The sequence below is a fragment of the Battus philenor genome, unplaced genomic scaffold (genome assembly GCF_028537555.1).
Source record: "Battus philenor isolate CCGP_79_NKW_IND1 unplaced genomic scaffold, ilBatPhil1.0.hap1 SCAF_8, whole genome shotgun sequence".
In the NCBI taxonomy this organism is placed as follows: Eukaryota; Metazoa; Arthropoda; class Insecta; order Lepidoptera; family Papilionidae; genus Battus; species Battus philenor.
This window is the reverse complement of record NW_027181748.1, coordinates 5,971,791-5,990,247: the sequence shown is the minus strand read 5'-3', so window position 1 is coordinate 5,990,247 and position 18,457 is coordinate 5,971,791. Positions and strand designations below refer to the sequence as shown.

General features: G+C 33.5%; 2 protein-coding genes across 2 annotated transcripts in view; one reads left to right on the top strand and one right to left on the bottom strand.

The window, feature by feature from the left end:
• Positions 1–422: 422 nt before the first annotated feature.
• snRNP-U1-C (small ribonucleoprotein particle U1 subunit C) lies at positions 423–2,258 on the top strand. The gene has a single exon (XM_068775159.1). The coding sequence runs from the start codon at positions 495–497 to the stop codon at positions 987–989; it is 495 nt and encodes a 164-aa protein (XP_068631260.1). The 5' UTR covers positions 423–494; the 3' UTR covers positions 990–2,258.
• A 1,279-nt stretch (positions 2,259–3,537) lies between these two features.
• gukh (GUK-holder) overlaps positions 3,538–18,457 on the bottom strand; it is a 126,719-nt gene continuing 111,799 nt past the window's right edge. Inside the window, exons 2-7 of the mRNA XM_068775374.1 lie at positions 13,712–13,802; positions 12,010–12,187; positions 11,370–11,572; positions 11,051–11,254; positions 8,030–10,599; positions 3,538–5,339 (exon numbers count right to left, since the gene is read on the bottom strand). Of these exons, the coding sequence (XP_068631475.1) occupies positions 3,838–5,339; positions 8,030–10,599; positions 11,051–11,254; positions 11,370–11,572; positions 12,010–12,187; positions 13,712–13,802 (4,748 nt within the window). The 3' untranslated portion in view covers positions 3,538–3,837. The remainder of the gene's footprint in view (positions 5,340–8,029; positions 10,600–11,050; positions 11,255–11,369; positions 11,573–12,009; positions 12,188–13,711; positions 13,803–18,457) is intronic.

Here is an 18,457-nt window from a genome sequence, read left to right as displayed (position 1 = left end):
AAAAATGTGTAATGATGGAAACCCTAGGAAGCATGATCTTAAAAGAATTAAAATAGACCGCAACTGGAAATCTAAATAAATGGTTAATTCTATTTCTCCAAACAATAAACAAATTATTATATGAATACTGACCATCGTTGTTATTATAGTACAAAGACAAGTGTTGGTGAGCTGCGATTAATGTTTTACAATTAAATCAATTTTTTTTAAAGTTTTTATAAAATCATCGTAATGTGTGGTAGACGAATAATAGTGAGAATACGTAATTATTCATTAAAATTTATCTCATCAGTCATTTTTTAAATTTTCTCTCAAAATTCAAGCGTGGGACGATCACATTGTAATATTTTGGTATATCAAGTGCCTCCATAGTTTTGATACCTTTGCCGAATGCTCATGTTGCGACAAAAAGTATAATCTTGTCAAAGTAAGTAACGTCTGCGTGTGTTATTTTTCATATATTCTATACCAAAAAATTATTAGACTTAATAAAAATGCCGAAATATTATTGTGATTATTGCGATACTTATTTGACACACGATTCGCCAAGTGTCAGAAAAACGCATTGTACTGGAAGAAAACACAAAGATAATGTCAAGTTTTATTATCAAAAATGGATGGAAGAACAAGCACAGCATCTCATTGATGCAACAACGGCCGCATTTAAAGCTGGTAAAATAGCACAAAATCCATTTGGTACCAAAGGAACAACTATTCCTCCCCCTTGGGATCCTTCCGTTATGGCTCCGGGTGGGCCCAGGCCTCCAGTACCGGCTCCTGGTGGTCCGCCAGGGATGTTGCCACCTCCAGGTATGGGTCCAGGTGGACCTATGGCGCCGCCAATGATGATGGGACCTCATGGACCAATGCCACCTATGATGGGAATGCGGCCTCCTATGATGGGGCCCTTGATGGGGCCTATGGGCCCTATGGGACCAATGGGACAAATGCGACCTCCTTTGATGAATGGTCCCCCTATGAATAAATAACATGAAATGAATGATTCTTATGGATCATAAATAAAGACATTTAAAAAGTGTTGTGTGTTTATGATATGTTTTATTAAAATTAGGTTATGTTATCCCAAAAGTGGTTTTCATTTTCCTAAATATTTAAATAAAGAGACAATATTTAAAGTATCATATATTTAAAAGGTGATGTATAAAGTTGATTTTTTTTCAAAATTATGCAGTTGTGAACTATTTTTATCTTCATGTATCTTTTCCAAAGAAAAATTGAATTTTTTGTGTAAAACAAATGTAACTAATGACAGCTTAGTCTATTGTGTATTAGTAAGGCTTATAAGTTAACTTTGAACCTCAGTTTTAGTGATAAAATGATCTAATTTGCAGTAGCTATTATAATGAAATTAGTTTATTTCATATAGTCATTTCAGGTAACATTTTTAAGTATTTGTAAACCTAGCATTGAAAGGCAATGTTTTGTTATGAGAAGAATTCAAAAATTTTTGTTTCTGGTTAAGACAAATGTCATGTTTGCTAACAAATAAACTAATACATTGCATTTAGAATGTTGTTGCATAATATATGCAATATACAAATTAAATTAGTGATAATAGAATTTATATCTATTTTGGATAAAAATATTTAATATTTTATTAAATTGTCTCCTGTCTTAAACACACAACTATTTTATACGAAGTAATAAATTAGGAGAATTTTTAAAAATAAATATATATAAGCCGTTTTGTATTTTTATTTAATTGGGTACAATATATTGTTAATAAAAGACCATAACAAATAACTTCAAATATATGTTAATCTTCAGTTGTAGAAATTTGTGACGGTGGGGATAAAGATCCATCTCGGTTTGATAATGTTGTAATGACCAGATCAGCTAACAATAAGAATATTGAGACCATTGGTAATATAGCATTCAACACAACCGGGCGTTTTGATGGCTTCACAAACTTTAATCCATTGAAAACAACAATAGCTAGAGATATTTGCAAAATACAGCAAGCAAGGAGACCATACATTTGTAGGAAATATGAAATATATTTATCCCGCAATGCTCCAAATACAAAGACACTAAGAAAAATGTATGTGGTAAATATAGTGACGGGAGCAAGTAGAGAGTGAGATATGCCCATTGTTGGTGAAGATAATTCATTAATAAGGATTGCAGTATTCAAAACAATTGTGAAAAACCGTATTTTGATTGAGCAACCGTGAACATTCATTGGTTTTTTATTTATATAAAAATTGCACTTCATTTGAGACACTTTTTTGTAGACACACTGGTCATAATATAATTTTATAGAATTATTATATACACTGTGTTTTAATAAATTTCAGACTTTAATAATAAATTGAAAGACAATAGTCTGTCAAAAATCTGACCATAGAATAAGTAAAGAAGTTTAGTACAGACAAATTATGAAAAGAATACATAACTAGATTAAATTTATGTGGTTATCAATATCACAACTTTCAATTTTACTTGTTAATAGTAAATGACCATGGCATTTTTGACTTCACTCCAGTGCAGACAAACTTAAACACAGGTAACCCATTTATAACAATGTAGTTAGGTTCCCAGAAAATGCTGAATTGTATGAACCTGTGTAGTATGGGACCCAGAGCTAATATGAAATAGTTTTTTAAAGTCGACTTGATTTAATTTTTATTGAAATATAAATGTATGTACAATACAAAGCAAATGAATATATTCGTCTTATAATCAAACGTAAACTAGGTAAAACCATATGAAAAACTGACTGACTCGAGGAAAACACACATGTATGTTAAACCAGAATTATTATAGGCGTTGCTTAATTATTAAGCATCAATTGGGTGTTCCCACCCTGATGGCGTACTTCAGTATCTTACGGGTGGCACAGGTCCCGATAAGAACAACAACTTTTTTCAGGAATTTGGAAGTGACATCGAGCACAAGACTCCCAAAGCCGCGTCGGCCAGTTGATCCGATCGTTAATTAGTCTAAAGGCCAAGACCGCGCGGTAAACTCTTACATAAGTAAACAGTCTCCGTCATCTTAGTGACCATCTCAAGTGCCGGTTCATGCATTGGGATACTTAATACGCATCAGGCCTATGACCTCGTGTGTGCCTATATAAAGTTTTTGCTATGAGTGGTAGTTAATGGTCTACATATTTTTCCGCAACTCGTATATCTTTAGGACAGCAAGCCACGCCGCGGCAGTATAAGTGCTGCACACACTGTTGTATGTACAAAAGATTTGCAGTTTTCTCATTATGTTATAGCGCAACTGTGATATAGGATACCGTCTTGTAAGAAGGTTCCCACAATTTACCCTTTGCTGCGGCTACCTGTGCGTTGCTTTTAAACTTTTTTTCTTTTAATGATGAAAAAATGAATTCACGTCTCACACCCAGCGAGTTAACTACAAATTCAGAAGGTAATTTAAAAACAGTTGTTCAAAGAATTTTTAGGAAAGGTAAATAATAAAGTAAATTGGTATCTTTCAACACATTTATTTAAAATTATTTTCCAAATAACTTAAAAACTTTAAAAATTGAAAACACTACGTTTATAGGCAGTACCTATTGTTTTTAATAAATACTTACATGCTAGTTTGTAACCATTAATATAAACAAATATTGGCCCCATAAGAGCAATTAAATAAAAAAAAGAAATAGATTTTTTGAGCTTGAAACCACTAGCGGTAATTATTAACATTGGTTCGAGTGTATTTAGTGCTCCCAAAAATGACTTTAAGCAAGAAAGACTAGATTAAAGCTTCTATCAATTTCATTGCTATATTTACATATTAGGTGTTTTTTTTTCAAACATGTATAAGCACCCCTTAACGTTTTAAATTCAATTATGTTCATCATAATGCTGTTTCTAACGTCGTCGGTGAAGTTTTACCCTTTTCTGGTGGCGATTCACTTCGGGGAATTCCAGGAGAGACCGGTAATGTTGGGCTTTTAAAAGATGTAAATTTAGGTGGCGATAAATCTGGTGATGTACTAAAGAATTCCGCTCGCTTTGCTTGCATTATTTCTGATCTCGTTAATCCGTGAGTTTTATTTTGATTACTGCTCAGGGGGAACACTCCGTGATCGATCGACCCAGGGAAGTCATTTTCGACTTCTGGAGCGCTCTCTGATATAGGTATTAGACTTCTACGAGCCCCAAAATGTTGATTAGTTACTATAGGAACTGTCTTAGAAGGTAGGCTAACTGGCGAATCCTGTTTTTCTCCTGAACTATTGGAAATTTCATCTTCATTGTTCGCTTCAGGAATCGGCGTTGAAAGAACGTCTGATCTTGGACTAGAGAAACGCCATTGTGATTTAGGTGATAGTAATATTTTCGGAGTATTTTTGTGTTCTTTTATCAAAGCGCCTGTTCTTCCCGGAGATGTGGGTTGGTTATTTGACTTCATTGCTTTTCTGTGATTGTATGTTTTTGGAGATCCGCTAAGATCGAGTATGTTAATTTGTGATCTATTACCCGGTGGCGTCATTGGCGTTTGCGATTTTTCCTTAGATAGTTTTAATTGTTCCACGGCTGATAATTTAGTTGACTTATTTTGCGGATTGAGAGTGTTTAGTTTGACGCTGTGTTGTAATAAAAGCTTTTTGAAATCAAGTCTGGAAGTCTGAGGAATAGGACCAAACCGATCTGCACATGTACTCTCTTGTTTTGTTGCTAAGGTGGTATTAGCTGGAGGCACGAACTGTCTATCAGTTACTGGCCATTTAATTCTCGGATCTACTAAATATCCTGTTTCTGGATAACGTTGTGTGCCTTTGCTGTACAATGATGTCTCCGAAGTTACCGGTGATAAACTTATAGTAGATAGAGCTGGAGATTCGGATCTCTCGTTCGGTTCTTTAATATTAAGTTTCTTTTTACTTTTATGAATAACTGCGTATAATTCTTCATTTGTCATTGTCGATTTAACTGGGGATAATAATTTTGAAGCAATGTGAACATTATTTTCTTTGCTTGTTGGAGTGGAAGATTTAAAAGTTCCTGAATTTCGAGGATCTATCGGCGAGATCTTAATGGATTCGTTGTTATTAATGCTTCGTTGATCTACAAGATGTACATCTGCAGTAGTTGTTCTTGAAGATAAGTTATTAATGGTTGTTTGTTCAGGAAGTCCGGATCTGTGAAAATTTTGATCCAATGACGCTCGTTTGGGCAGTGTCCAGTATTTGGGTTGTCCTCTTTGAAAAGCATTGTCATAATCGACAAAATCATGTCGACCGCGGAGGTAAGCTGTGTGGGGATTAATAGTTTTTAAATCTATTCTTGTACCGTTGTCTTGTACTTTTTGGGTTGTCATTGCAAAGGATTTGTCAGCACTGGAATGTCGATAGTCTGAAAATGTAAAAAATCTATATGAGAACTAGTTTTAAATTAATGTTTTCTAAATTTTGCTATTTACATATTTATCCGTAAGATACAATCAATAAATTTTAATCGCCTTTTGAAAATGCATTATTACGCAGTAGAAACACAGTTTTTATTGTATTTCAATTTTGTATCCAAGTTTTGTTTTTGTGTTTTCTTAAAGATTCTAATTTCTCAATTGTATCTTTTATACTGCCATAGCACTAACATAATATAACTAGCAAATATAACCAAGATACATTAATGATATATAAATATAAATACCACCATTTCCGCAAGCTGCATCCTAATTGTAACAAGTAGAAATTTATTTCTAGGTAAAATCTAATTCAATGAAAAAAAAATGGTAATACTTTATTTTAAATTAACTGATTACATACGCATATTGGCGAAATGTTCGTTTAAATAGTGCATGGTACGATTTTATCGTTCATATAACAATCGAAACTGTTTATGTTAATACGGCGGTTAGTTGTTAGTTATCTAAACAATAAAAAAGGATATTATAATAATTTAATTGAATGAATTTTTCGATTGGTTTACTTATCCACACCAGAAAAAGCTCCTCTTTTTTTATTTCAATGCAATGTTTTTTGGATGTAGAATTAAGGATTGTTTTTTTTTTTAAAAAGGGGTAATATTAAGAGGATATAGTTTCAAGTGTTAATATATTAGTAGAAAATTCCTTCTCTCTTCATGCAATATATGAATGGCATGCCAAAAAAGCAACAAAAACTTTACCTTTGAAGAAGATGGCGTTAACATAGTCGCAACCATTGGAAGCAATCTCGTCCACTGTGCAAAGCGATGTATGATGAGTGTTTTTAACTGAACTTTACCGACAGGGATGTACGTGGCGACAGCATCAATAATCGCATTTTACGATGGTTAACAAAGTTAGCTTAAGAATGTAAAACAAAAATTTAAAGCGATTCATTGTTGCGAGTCTCACAGTAATCATTCGATTTATTTATTTTTGCCAAAATGTTCGATTTACCCAATAAAATTAAATCAAATTTGTTATAAGAAATTAGTCATGTTATAAAGTGCTGAGGTGATTTCATTTTTGGTTGTGTAATTGGTTAATTGTGTAAATGAACTGATTAAATCATTTTATGTACATGTTCTTACAATCATTAATTTGTCCTTGATTTTACCTTTGATTGAGATCTGTTATAAATATTTTATTGGATGTAACAAACGTTGAAGAAGTTAAAATATCAAAATATTTATAACAGAACCGAGCGTTGAAAACCCAGTGCATAGTGAAAATTGAGGTGAGGGTGTGAGATGAAGGAGTGAAACAAATGAAATAAGTGCATTAAATTCACAATATATCTATTATTATATTATTTACAAAACACAAAGACACACACAGTTTATAACTCCATGCACTTACATTCGAAGAATATAACCAGTCTGAAGCTGTGCACACTGCGGTGAGAAAAGCCACCATGCATTACTTAATTTCACAAACATAACATTTAATTCTATAAAAAATGAATTTATTTTATGGCAATAACGGCAAATTAATTATGCGAAATTTATATCGTAAATTTCACTAATCTATAAACACAGAAAAGTAAAGATTATCACAGAGACAAATAATGTTAAAGAGAGAAGGAAGACGCGTATAAAAAGATCATAATCTTATTGGACGGATACTATATTTTTTCATATCTCTAAAACTAAATCCTTAATAAATTACAATTGTAATATATAAAATATTCGATCTAAATATATGACAATTCAATAATTATAATAAGCGTACTTGATTTGCGAAAGGTACAATTTTAAGGTAACAGAAAAAAAAATTAAAAATGCTTAGACATTACAGCTATATATATTTTACCATATTTCAGTACCATAATCTGACTCGGAAATTGATAATATACGAGGTCTGTGCATGGAACCATCTATAGGGACAGTAACTTTACTATTAGGTAAGATAAAGGGTGGCGGAGAGTGTAAAATACATATGTTATCAGGATCTGAATCTAAAATAGCAGTTAGCATATCCATAGCAGTGTCTCTTGCACTTGGCACAAATGCAATAGATTGTCTTTTCGGTAAAGGAGTCGTCAATGGACTCAACGTCAACCGAGATAATTGTGATTCAAAATTATTAACGTCAAAATTGTTATCAACATTTATACATTCACATTTGTCTGTTCGTTCAAAAACATTCTTTTGACTAAGTTTAGGAGATACTGTTGATGGATAGTTAATTTGTTCGCGCAGAAGATCTGCTGCTATTTCAGCTTGGATCATTTCTAACGAGTTCACTTTTTTCGCGCTGTTGCCAAAGCTATCTAATTTAAGTAGCTTTTTTATAGGCATTAAAGGCGAGTTTGCTAGCTTATAGCTATCGCTGCGTTTTACCTTATTTATATGTGATTTGTTTAAATCATCATTAGAGTTTGACGTGTCTCCATTTACTTCACTTGCATTTTTACCTGTAAACATCCTCATAACTTCAGCAACTTTATTGCTGCCTGATTTATTAAAGTCTTGTTGACATTTACTTTTTAATATGCAGGGGGTTTGGAAATTGGGAATAAAAGGAATGATATCTTCATTTGTATTTGAATATGTATTTTCATGTTTAGGTTCCATTGAAGACTTATGATGAGGTTTTGAGCAAATTTGATTCTTACCTGCTATATCATCTTTCGTTGGAGACAAGCTGACACCCTCTGCATCGTGAATATTTACATAAGCCCCTGAGCGGGTTATAGCTTCAACCACTCGTGGTAGGTCTTGATTACTCTTGGTTACTGTAACCGTTTGTGAATCGGTATTATTAGCCGTTTCAGTAACAGGCGTAGCAGTTATGATGGTACTTGGTTTTGGTGCCGGTAACGCTACAAATTCTGTGGTTACGGGGCCGTGACGATCTATAGGGGCTCTGATTATCATTTTTCCTAACTGTGGGGAAGTAGGTTTGCTTGATACTGGAGGAGGTTCATATGGAAAGTCAGTTTCATCAGTTATCTGCACTACGTCAGCGTTTTCCCGTTGTATTGTCAATGTTGTCGGACTAATCTCTTGTACAAAGGGACCTGGTTCAAAAGTTGTATGAGCTCCTTTTCGGCGCCTCAAGGTGTCCGATGAGTAAATAACTTGACCGTGGGAATCAAGCGTTACTTTAGCGCCTTTTTTTTGGATCTCTTCTAAAACTGTAGATGGTTTCTCTTCAAATCCAGGTTCAAATTCTTTACTTTCATTTAAACAGTTTGGAAGTTCGTTCAGAGATACGTATTCGGTTTCTGGGAGTTTTCCTGATAGCACTGTTTGCAAATTTTTTCTGACAATATCATTGTTTCCATAAGTATTGCCATTTATGTTCATTTTTTGATTATTATTTTTTACATCAGCAATAGTAACATAATCTCCAGAATCGTAGAAAGATTCAATTTCTTTAGCAACAGGCGACTTTTTGTTTGATAATTTATGCGGAAGCACTCCTTTCAATTTACACATAAGATTGTTAAATGGTTGCCTTGAAGTCTTCGGTACATTTTGAGGTTTATTATTAGCTTTCATTTGTTCAGAGTTGGTTTTAATTTCTTTCGGTTTTTCTTCTGGAGGCAAATCAAGCTTTGGTCGACTTCCTGATTTGACTATAACTGCAACTGATTTTTCTGGTTCTTGCTTTTTAGTCGATTCTAAATCCTTACTATTTTCGTTTTCATCGTCAGAATTAGTTGGAGTAATTACACACATCGACGGAATTCTGGAACTATTTATGGTGGTTTTATATCTTATTCTTTCTATTCTGTCAGTTCCTTCGAGATCAGAAGATTCTGAATAATCTTGCTCGGATAAACTGTTCTTTCCTTGTGCACTCGAAACAGAATCCTCTATTGGTGAACTAGACGTATTATGGCCAGAGTCCGGCGAACTTGTGCCAGTACTTTTTTTTGCACTTTCAAGATCCGTGTCTGTGTGTATTTCAGCAACGGCAGTTATGTTTCTTTGATTTCCAATGTTTCTGGTAATGGTAATCGTAGAAGATGGAATTTCCCGTATTTCTGGTGAAGAATTATTATTACCTTGTCTCTCTGTACACGGTCTAACGGAATTATATCTTAAACTGCTAAATGGGGATTTTGGAAACGAAGAATTTACGCTTCTGTCCAAAGTAGCATTTGCACTATGAATATTATTACTTCGGCCTCTATTCATTTTCGTTAGCGAACTCTTTCTTTCTGGCACTGTCGGTCCTATTACTAATGATCGGTCACTACCAGCTGCCATTAAAGTCGTGCAAACGGTACCGGCTGAGCTCGTAGTGGTGCTTGTTGAGCCTTTACCAAATAATTCATATTCGTTTTCTGCACTTAAGTTTTGGCTATTTGAAGAACTAGATAGTGCCGTACTTGTGTGTAGAGGTGTACTCGGAGACAGCTCTTCTTCTTTGAGTGTTTTCAAACCCGAATCCATATGAAACGAAGTATAATAACCTTCTGTATCACAAGAAAACTCAGAACTTGTTTCTAAATCTTCATGTAAGTCGTGTATTATATCTGGTGTTAATGTACCTTCACTCGTAACACTTCCAGATCCTGAGTTATTTGGAAATCTTCTTCGACTTATAATAGAACTTGGAGGGCCATGGTGTAAGTTTAAAGAGTTGTTTGAAGTGGCAGCGGATGTAGTACTTTTAGGCGGCACAGTTGTCGTTGTTATTTCTGATCCAATACTTGTACGACCAGATTCGGAACTTGCTGACCAATTACCGCTAGATGAATGTGGTTCATCTTTACTTGTTCCATTTCGCCTTAACTTTCGCTGCGTGGAGGTTCCTCTTAATTTGACTCCGCTATTGACAGTAGCTGTGGTTTGTACGCTAGTAGGTACTCCTATGCTTTTTTCTGACGATGAATATGAAGCACATCTTTGATGAGTTCTTCTATCTTCATCACCGGACCGCTTTTTTCTCATTGTAACTACTTCTTGTGTTTGACTTTCCTCGATCCTTGGTGGAGATTTTGAATCCCTGCTCTTTTCGATCTTTGATGATTCTTTAAAACTATCTCTGCTAGCACTGGGTGATCTGCCGATTAATTTAAGTCTGTTTTTACCCCATTGTTTCAGACTATTAAAGTGACCCTTTTTCGTTATTGGATCTATAGGACTTTTCTTTAGTAGATCGCTAGATCGTGATCTGATGACTTTGTTGTGTTCTTCCGTATCTTCAGAAGCCACAGCATTTGTTGCATCACTATGATAAAACAAACCAAGCAAAGCATTAGTCACACGCTAAGGCAAACTATGGGAAAACACTTTAAGAGAAGCCGCTTGGTCCTGTAACAGCGGAGTCTATTAAAGATCATTAGAAGTAATTAATCATAAAAGCTTATGAACGAATGACACTATTAGTTTACAAGTGCAAAAATGATTGTCTTTGCTGTTTTAAACGTTAATCATGACAAGGACAACCAGTAACAGATATGTATTCACAGAAGCACGATTATATTATTATCAAAATGTTAAATTGTGCTGTAGATTTTAATTGAGCGTTTATAGGCTCCAAACTGTGCTTTATGGGTTACAGTCGTTAATTGAACTAATGAGATTACATTATTTGTATCATATAATCAAAAAATAAAAGGGTGGCAGATGTTCTAACATATAATGTAACCTCTAGTGTACGGTGCAAACTAGAAGCTTACCCAGCAATAGCCTCTCTAAGCTCTTTCTGATCAGTGCCGGATATGGTGTTTCGTCTTTTACCCCGTGGTTTTTTAGTTCGAGTGCGTCGCTTCACAGTATCGGTCTCTCCATTAGCGTTGTCCAAGTGTAGTGATTTACGAGAACTGCACATTCTGTCGAAGAATTTACCCGAAGTGTCTATTGCAACTACTTGCGGAGAAAATCTGAAAAAAAATGAAAATACTTAATAGTAGAAATTTGTCGTCATTCTAAAATATAGATTGTTTTGTTTTCAAACTTATTAGTCATTTAGTAACTAGAACTTTGAAGATTACTTACTTAGAAGCGATCACCCTAAGTTGTTCCTCAGGGCTGGGCAGTCTGTGGTCTATGGGTTCGTCATCGCCGGAACCGCATTCTGATAATTCATCTGGTGTAAGCGTAACACTGCTCGCTATACGCATAGAAGCATCTGGAAGAGCCGTGACATCGCCTACCGCCTCTTTTGACGTCCATTTTCGAAGGTGTTCTACCACCGACGGCTGAAAGTAATATTGTAATTTTAATATATATATTGTATTTTTTTATTATGATATATTAATAAATAAGCAACATTTGTCAAAATACATATAGTGTGAAAAAATAATCATTAGATATTTAATTATTAGATAAATTGACTGATATATTGATGTAGGACGCCCAACCATACTCTATGGGGGAGGCTTTGTCTAGATGTTAATGTCCTATGGCTGAAATGATGAATGGCAATCAATAAATCTACATCGTGTGTATCTCACATAATATGCTCAACGAGGAATAATGTTACATTTTTTAATACAGGGTTTTTTCTTACATCTCATTTGCTTAAATTTGATGTCTCTTCATTCTTAATAAATTGAAAAAGTTCAAAGAAGAGATTTAAAAAAGGAATTTGAAATATTCATTAAAATAATAATACCATATAAGAAAAATTACTTACAATGCGCGTTTCAATATCAACATCAACTTTCTGATAGAGTCGTCTTCGTTTCGAGCTCAAGACAGGCGTACAGAGCAGGTAGGGCGAATACTGTGAGTCTCGCCGCATTTGCTCAAGGATTGAAGCTGATAGACGGTCCGTCGTCGCCTTATCATACAGGTTGCGTAAACTCGTTGGCCTGGAATGAAAGTACTTTGTTTTAGTCGTGAAAAACCTTAGCCAAATTATAACCGTGCCCACAAGGAACAGTAGTTCTGCATTTTTAAGGAGACACCGAAAGCTAGTAATTCGTTATAAGGTTTTCTTTAAAGTATATAAAAATGTTTTAGAGTATATTGTTAATAAAATAATCTACCTACTTCACATTCATCACGATATCTCTGGACGCATGGCGTAGAGATTTCTGTCAAAATTTTTTTTTAGGAAATTCCGCCCGCATGTAGTGTTGAGAAAGCGTTCATTACAAAATTTTCTTATGAAAATATTTCTTATACAGATTTTAAACCTCGCCAGGATATTTTTTAACAAGTTAAAAATTACCAAGAATGAGTTTCTGAAATTACACCCACAAAGGGCAATTTTGGCCAAGCGGGTGAAGTTAAGCTAGGATATAATGAACTCCTTGCCATTAAAGCTACAAAAAAAAAGTTGCCAAGATATATGTTCAATATATAACGTGTTCCCAGCGTCAAGTACTTCGCAGTACTTATTGCCATGCCCACATGTCTGAGTGGCCTTTTATTATGTAATCTAAATAGGCACTAATGTATTTAGCCTTCGTTGGTCCTATTGCGTCGACTAATATTAAGTCAATTTTAAATTAGATTGCACTCAATCTCTCAGTGGGAAAGGCACAGTTCAAGATAGAGTTAGAGCAACTGAAATTCTCATAGGAATTTTTTAACACTATTAAATTTGACGGCAAAAACAATGTCTGTCGTTTTTTTTAAAAAAAATTTCCGGCATAATTTTAGTGAAGCTGTTATCTTAATGTAATATTTTTTTCCATTCCTAAAAATAGTTTACAGATACGGATAACTAGATTTAATTTGTAAATTTACCAGTAGGCAAACGATACTTAATTGAAGAAAAAAATTGTATTTATGATACGTTTTAGTTTTTTCTGTTAGATATATCGTTAGAAAATGTCCAAAATTGTCTTAAAATTATTATTTTGGATATTTTACTTCTCGCGTTATTCGGATAATAATTTTTTACATATATGTATGTCTTTAAATTTTAGTTCTAATTAAATAACATTTTTAAGCGCAAATCTTAACTTTGAGTACATTTTAAATATGTGTAATATATGCTTAGTGTTCTGGCTACAAATTCAAGATTTTATTTTACATTATATCTTCTTACTTCATGAAAATTTTCGCGAAAAAATTGCAAAAGAAAGATAGCAATCTTTCTTTTGCAATTTTTTCGATGATGTCTTCTTCAATCTTTCTTTTGCAATTTTTTCGATGATGTCTTTTAGCAAAAAGACATCAAAGCGAGAGGAGCTCTTAATAATCTAAAAAATCTTAATAAAATGAAAGTATATGTTGCAACAAAATAACTTGTTATTAGAAAACTTATTACATAGATGGTAATACCATCCTAAGTTGGGGTAAGAAATACCAGTTTCGAAGACCGTCCTATTAGCCGATGTTAATTGAAAATACCTTACTTTGTTAATTAAATTAGAGACATTTACCTCGTATCAGGCGTGAATAGACCTTTCTTGAGAGGATTGCAGGCCGTGTAGTGAACTTTGCGTAACGCAAAGTCCGACAGGCTTCCCTCGGCTGGAACAAAACAAAGAAAATTTATATATTAATTTATAACGCTTATGCATGCTATGCACTAGAATATTTGACAGATATTAAACATTAGTATTGCTTAATCAAACGTTTGACATGTAATAAAAATATTTATGAATCTTGCCTAGAACATAAATAGGTTGAAATTCGATATGATATATTCACACAAATTGTAACACTCGACGTTAATATCAGTGACATTTAAAATATTTTGACATTAGGAAGGGGAATAAATAAAAAATACCGTATTTATACGTTATAAATACGAATGTAAATTTGTTTTTCTTTCATTATCATTTTAACCAAAGGACGTCCGTTGCGGCACATAGGCCATCCCTAAATATTCAATTAAAATTTTCAAATTGAAAATAAGAGCGCTGATATAAAGACTTAATTTAATTTTTATTAATTACATTAACCTGTCTCATTTTATTAGAAATTTAAAAAGATTACTTTCACAGTCTCTATAAGCTGCGTTAATATATAGTTACCTTGATTGTAATTTTCTTATTATGTAAAGTATGCAGATAATTGGTTTAGGTTGAGTGTTTACTTGATAGTAAATAATACCATACCATCAATAATATAATTATGGTGGGCATAATTTTTTTAAATAAACAATCGTACGCAGCGTAACGTTGCGTTAGTCAAACTGCCATCGTGGGCGTGCCAACACATGAGTCTGGTCACTCCATGGAGCGTCGGAGCGATCTAAGTTCGGGGTACTTTCAATCTGGTGAAATAGTCGTACATATATTGCGGCCTGAGTCAAGTCTCCCCAAAGGCTAGGGGCCTTCTGCGCTCTGCCGCCTCGAACCTGCCGAACCTACTACTACATGGCTATACATGGCTACACGATCAGCTAAATACAGTCATTATGATTGAAAATGTAACACCTGAAGCCAGATTATAAATAAGTAAAAGAGAAGAGTCAAAATTAAAAGTAAATATGGAGGGAAGTCGGTAATAAGCAGTTTAGACCAGGTCGTATCAGTACCTATCTGCTTAAATAATAAAAATTTAAATCATTCATCAGTTTGTACTTGAAAATAACACCCATAAAAACAAAACAAAAGTGAAAAAGTCATAGAGTAAGGTGAAACGCGAAGCCCAAAACAAATATCTCTATGGTTACTCTATGCCGCCTCGAACCTGCAGAACCTGCAATTCTACTTGGACAACAGTGGAAGTGCGGTCCCGATAGATAAAACCAGTCATAAAATATCAGCTATTTTAGTATCTGTGTTATTTTTTTAACAGTTATCTTCATATAAGGGATTTAATTTTTAACAACCACGTTATTGTTAAAAAATGAAGCTTCTTAAACGTTTTAAGTTTAATTGCGTTTATTTCTGATTTCGCTGATAATTATTATAGTAAATAAACAATAAATACAGTTACCAGTTGGAACAAGGCCAGTGCAATTTGACATCAAAACGTACTGTATCGTAATCACGTTCACGGCAATGAGTTTAACCAATGCAGTTGTCCTAAACCCGTTTTAACTCTGACAATTCCATTTTCGTGCGTCGTGCCGAAAATTTATACGCATGGGTGCAACTGAGTTATAAGTACAGAATTGTTAGAATCAAACGTATTTTATAAATGATACAAATGTATGGTTACAAAAGATGAACGAATAAAACATTTGAGTCTATTAATGCGTGTGCATCCTATCAAAAAAAATCAGTGGTTACAGAAATAATAAATGACGTAATCATTTGACGTTTTCAAAATTCGAATTACTACATAATGAAATCAATTATTGTTTACTATCTCGTTCCTTTACACATCGTACCGCTAAAAGTTACTAGTTTGCTGCAAATCAATAGCAAACAAAACAAATATGATACATTTCAAAGTGATCTTTACATAGAATGATTCGAAATAGGTGTAAAAGCTTTAAAGCTTTTTAAAATAAATCGGGTATCTAACTAGTCATACCGTTTATATATAATCTTTCCGACACACATTATTATAATTCTAAATATTTTAACATAAAAATCACATTCTTTTCGATTATTAACAAATGGAGTATTCATGAAATTATCACAAAGAGTTATGTTCTTTTCATATATCAAAAATAACGAGAATGAAAAAGTAAAGCAAACACCAACATCTTTTGTTGAGTAAAAAAAGAAATGTTAAACAACACACTGACACTGTTTGGAGTTTCCATTATTACGGAACATTTTTTGAACTGAGTACGCTTCGAATGTGATATTAAAATTCTTATTACACAAAGACTATTATATAATGTAGGCGTATATTAAAGAATCAGATGTTTTTAAATAAATGATTAAATTTTTGTTCTTAACAGGAATTTATGAATGAGACTGTGTAAAAAACCTTATTGATATTATGAATAATACTAATTTAACCTGGTATTTAATATTACAATGTTGAAAATGTATTTTATTATTATATAACTATAGCAAAATATCTATAATAAGGGGATCCGTACTATATGAACGAAAGTGACCAACGGCCATATAGCGCACAGAACAAATAGCCGCTGTGGCTTCATGGTTCTGGAGTCTAGGCCACGGATAGGTAAGCGCAGGGTAAGACGTCCACCCACAAGGTTGACAAACGACCTCGTTAAAGTCGTCAGAACAAGCTGGATGCAGGACACATCATCATGGTTTTAAAAAAGGATAGAAGCTGAAACCATTGTCTCGCTGGTAATTCAAGAAGGATGTCACCAGATCTTCCTGGAATATTGCAGGAAGGTCATAGGAGAAGAAATAAATAGGTTGGATAGGTTAAAAAAGAAGGAAATGCTATGACAAAATTATCAAGAACCTGGGATAGTAAAGTGGAAAATATACAAAAGTCAAAGAAATAAAAGAAAATAAATTAAAATTTTTAACCTGTAATATTCTGAAGGATCGAGGAAAATAAGGTATAAAGAAGTATGAAAGAGATTGTGACGGATAACAGAAGAACGAATATAAGACATGGAGAAGGATCAAAGACAAGCAAGAAAATAAAAGATCACCACCACCTGTCTGTACTACAGTCCACAACGGGGCCAAAAGAAAACGGATCCTTTTAGAAATCGACGGAGCAGAATTTTGTCCAGCTGTGGACGCCGTATGTCCTGCATCCTGCGTTTTCCGACGAATTTTACAAGGTTGTCTGTTCAACTTGGGGGAGGGGACGACCTACGCTGCTCTTGCTAGTTACCGTTTCCACTCCAAAACCTTAAGGTTCTAGTGGCCATTGGTTCTGTGAGTTTTGTTCTGTCCACTGCCACTTCATCTCGCAAATGCGCTGGACAGTCTTGTTTACTTTCGTTAATCTTCGTTCCTGATTCGATCTTGTGGTGAAAACCCAAGGATTTAGGATTAAATTAATCACTAAAAATAATGTGGAATCTAAACAACATCGGGCCTTATGTTAATTATTCACTAATAACAAGAATGTTCATTGTGCCAAAAGCCTATTAAACTCGCAAATGTCGGTTAAGTATTGACATAAGTAATTTCAGTGTAATTAATCCACACTTGCACCTCGAGATATTGATTTATAGTGTAATTATCAAGTAATTAGTTCTTTATCGAACAAATAAACATACGAATCAACGACATCGGTTAGCCTTGCTCGATAGTATTCGATTTAATTTTACTGTTACTTATAATTTGTTTTTATTTGCGATCTAATCAGAAGGTATGGAAGTTAAGTAACTATAGGTTAAAATATTTTAAATGTTTTGGAGGTACTTATGCAATATGACTTGTTTGCTTGCTTAATAGTCTAATAAGTCGAAATATAAATAACACTGTAACATGATTCCCGTGTTTAATTAAATAGTTTTTAAAATCTTATGAATTATCGTATAAAAACTAGAAATAATATATGATTTTGTTAAAAATATTTTGTCAATCTAGTCTACTATTAATAATTATTTTTAATGTTTGTAGAAATTAAAAATATTTGTATTTTTTAAAGTATTATTTCATTAATGTTTTTCAAAATAGAAATTAATAAATTTTATGACAATGTCGTTAAAATGATGATTATAACCATAATTAAAGTCAAAATTAAAATATTCTTTATTCGAATAGGCTGTTACAAGTACTTTCGAATCATAAATCAACGTAACATATTGGCATTATTGTCCCTACAGGGAGCTTGGAAGGCATTTCTGCTGAGAACAACCGGCGAGAAACTCAACAGTTGTTCCGTACAAATATAGTTTTATAGAGTGCTTGACAACAATGATTGGATTCCTGTCTGAGCCTCAACAAGTTTTATATCCACGCATTGAGTATTGCTAATTATACATAAGTTATGAATATACATAAATGACCATGTTAAAAAATTAAAATATCAGAAAATATAATAATACTTGTATATTAGATAAAAACATAGACGAGAAACTTAAACTTGGACCCATTTTCAAGCAATACAAATACAGATTTAAAGGTACTTCCGCGGACACAGTGGAATAACATTTACTACGCAATTCGGTTTGCAGGTAAGCGATTAAGATAGCAACTTGATTGCTTAGTGCGCAGTAAAACGAGCCATAAACTTGCGATGTCGGTTGTATTTACATCAATGGACAAAGGGAATGTTTATTATCTCTTATTATTTCATGACGCTCTAACGGAGGAGGACGTGGTGAAGTTCTG

Excerpts from the sequence above, each read along its gene's own strand:
- snRNP-U1-C (XM_068775159.1), top strand. The coding sequence starts at position 495 with ATGCCGAAATATTATTGTGATTATTGCGATACTTATTTGACACACGAT.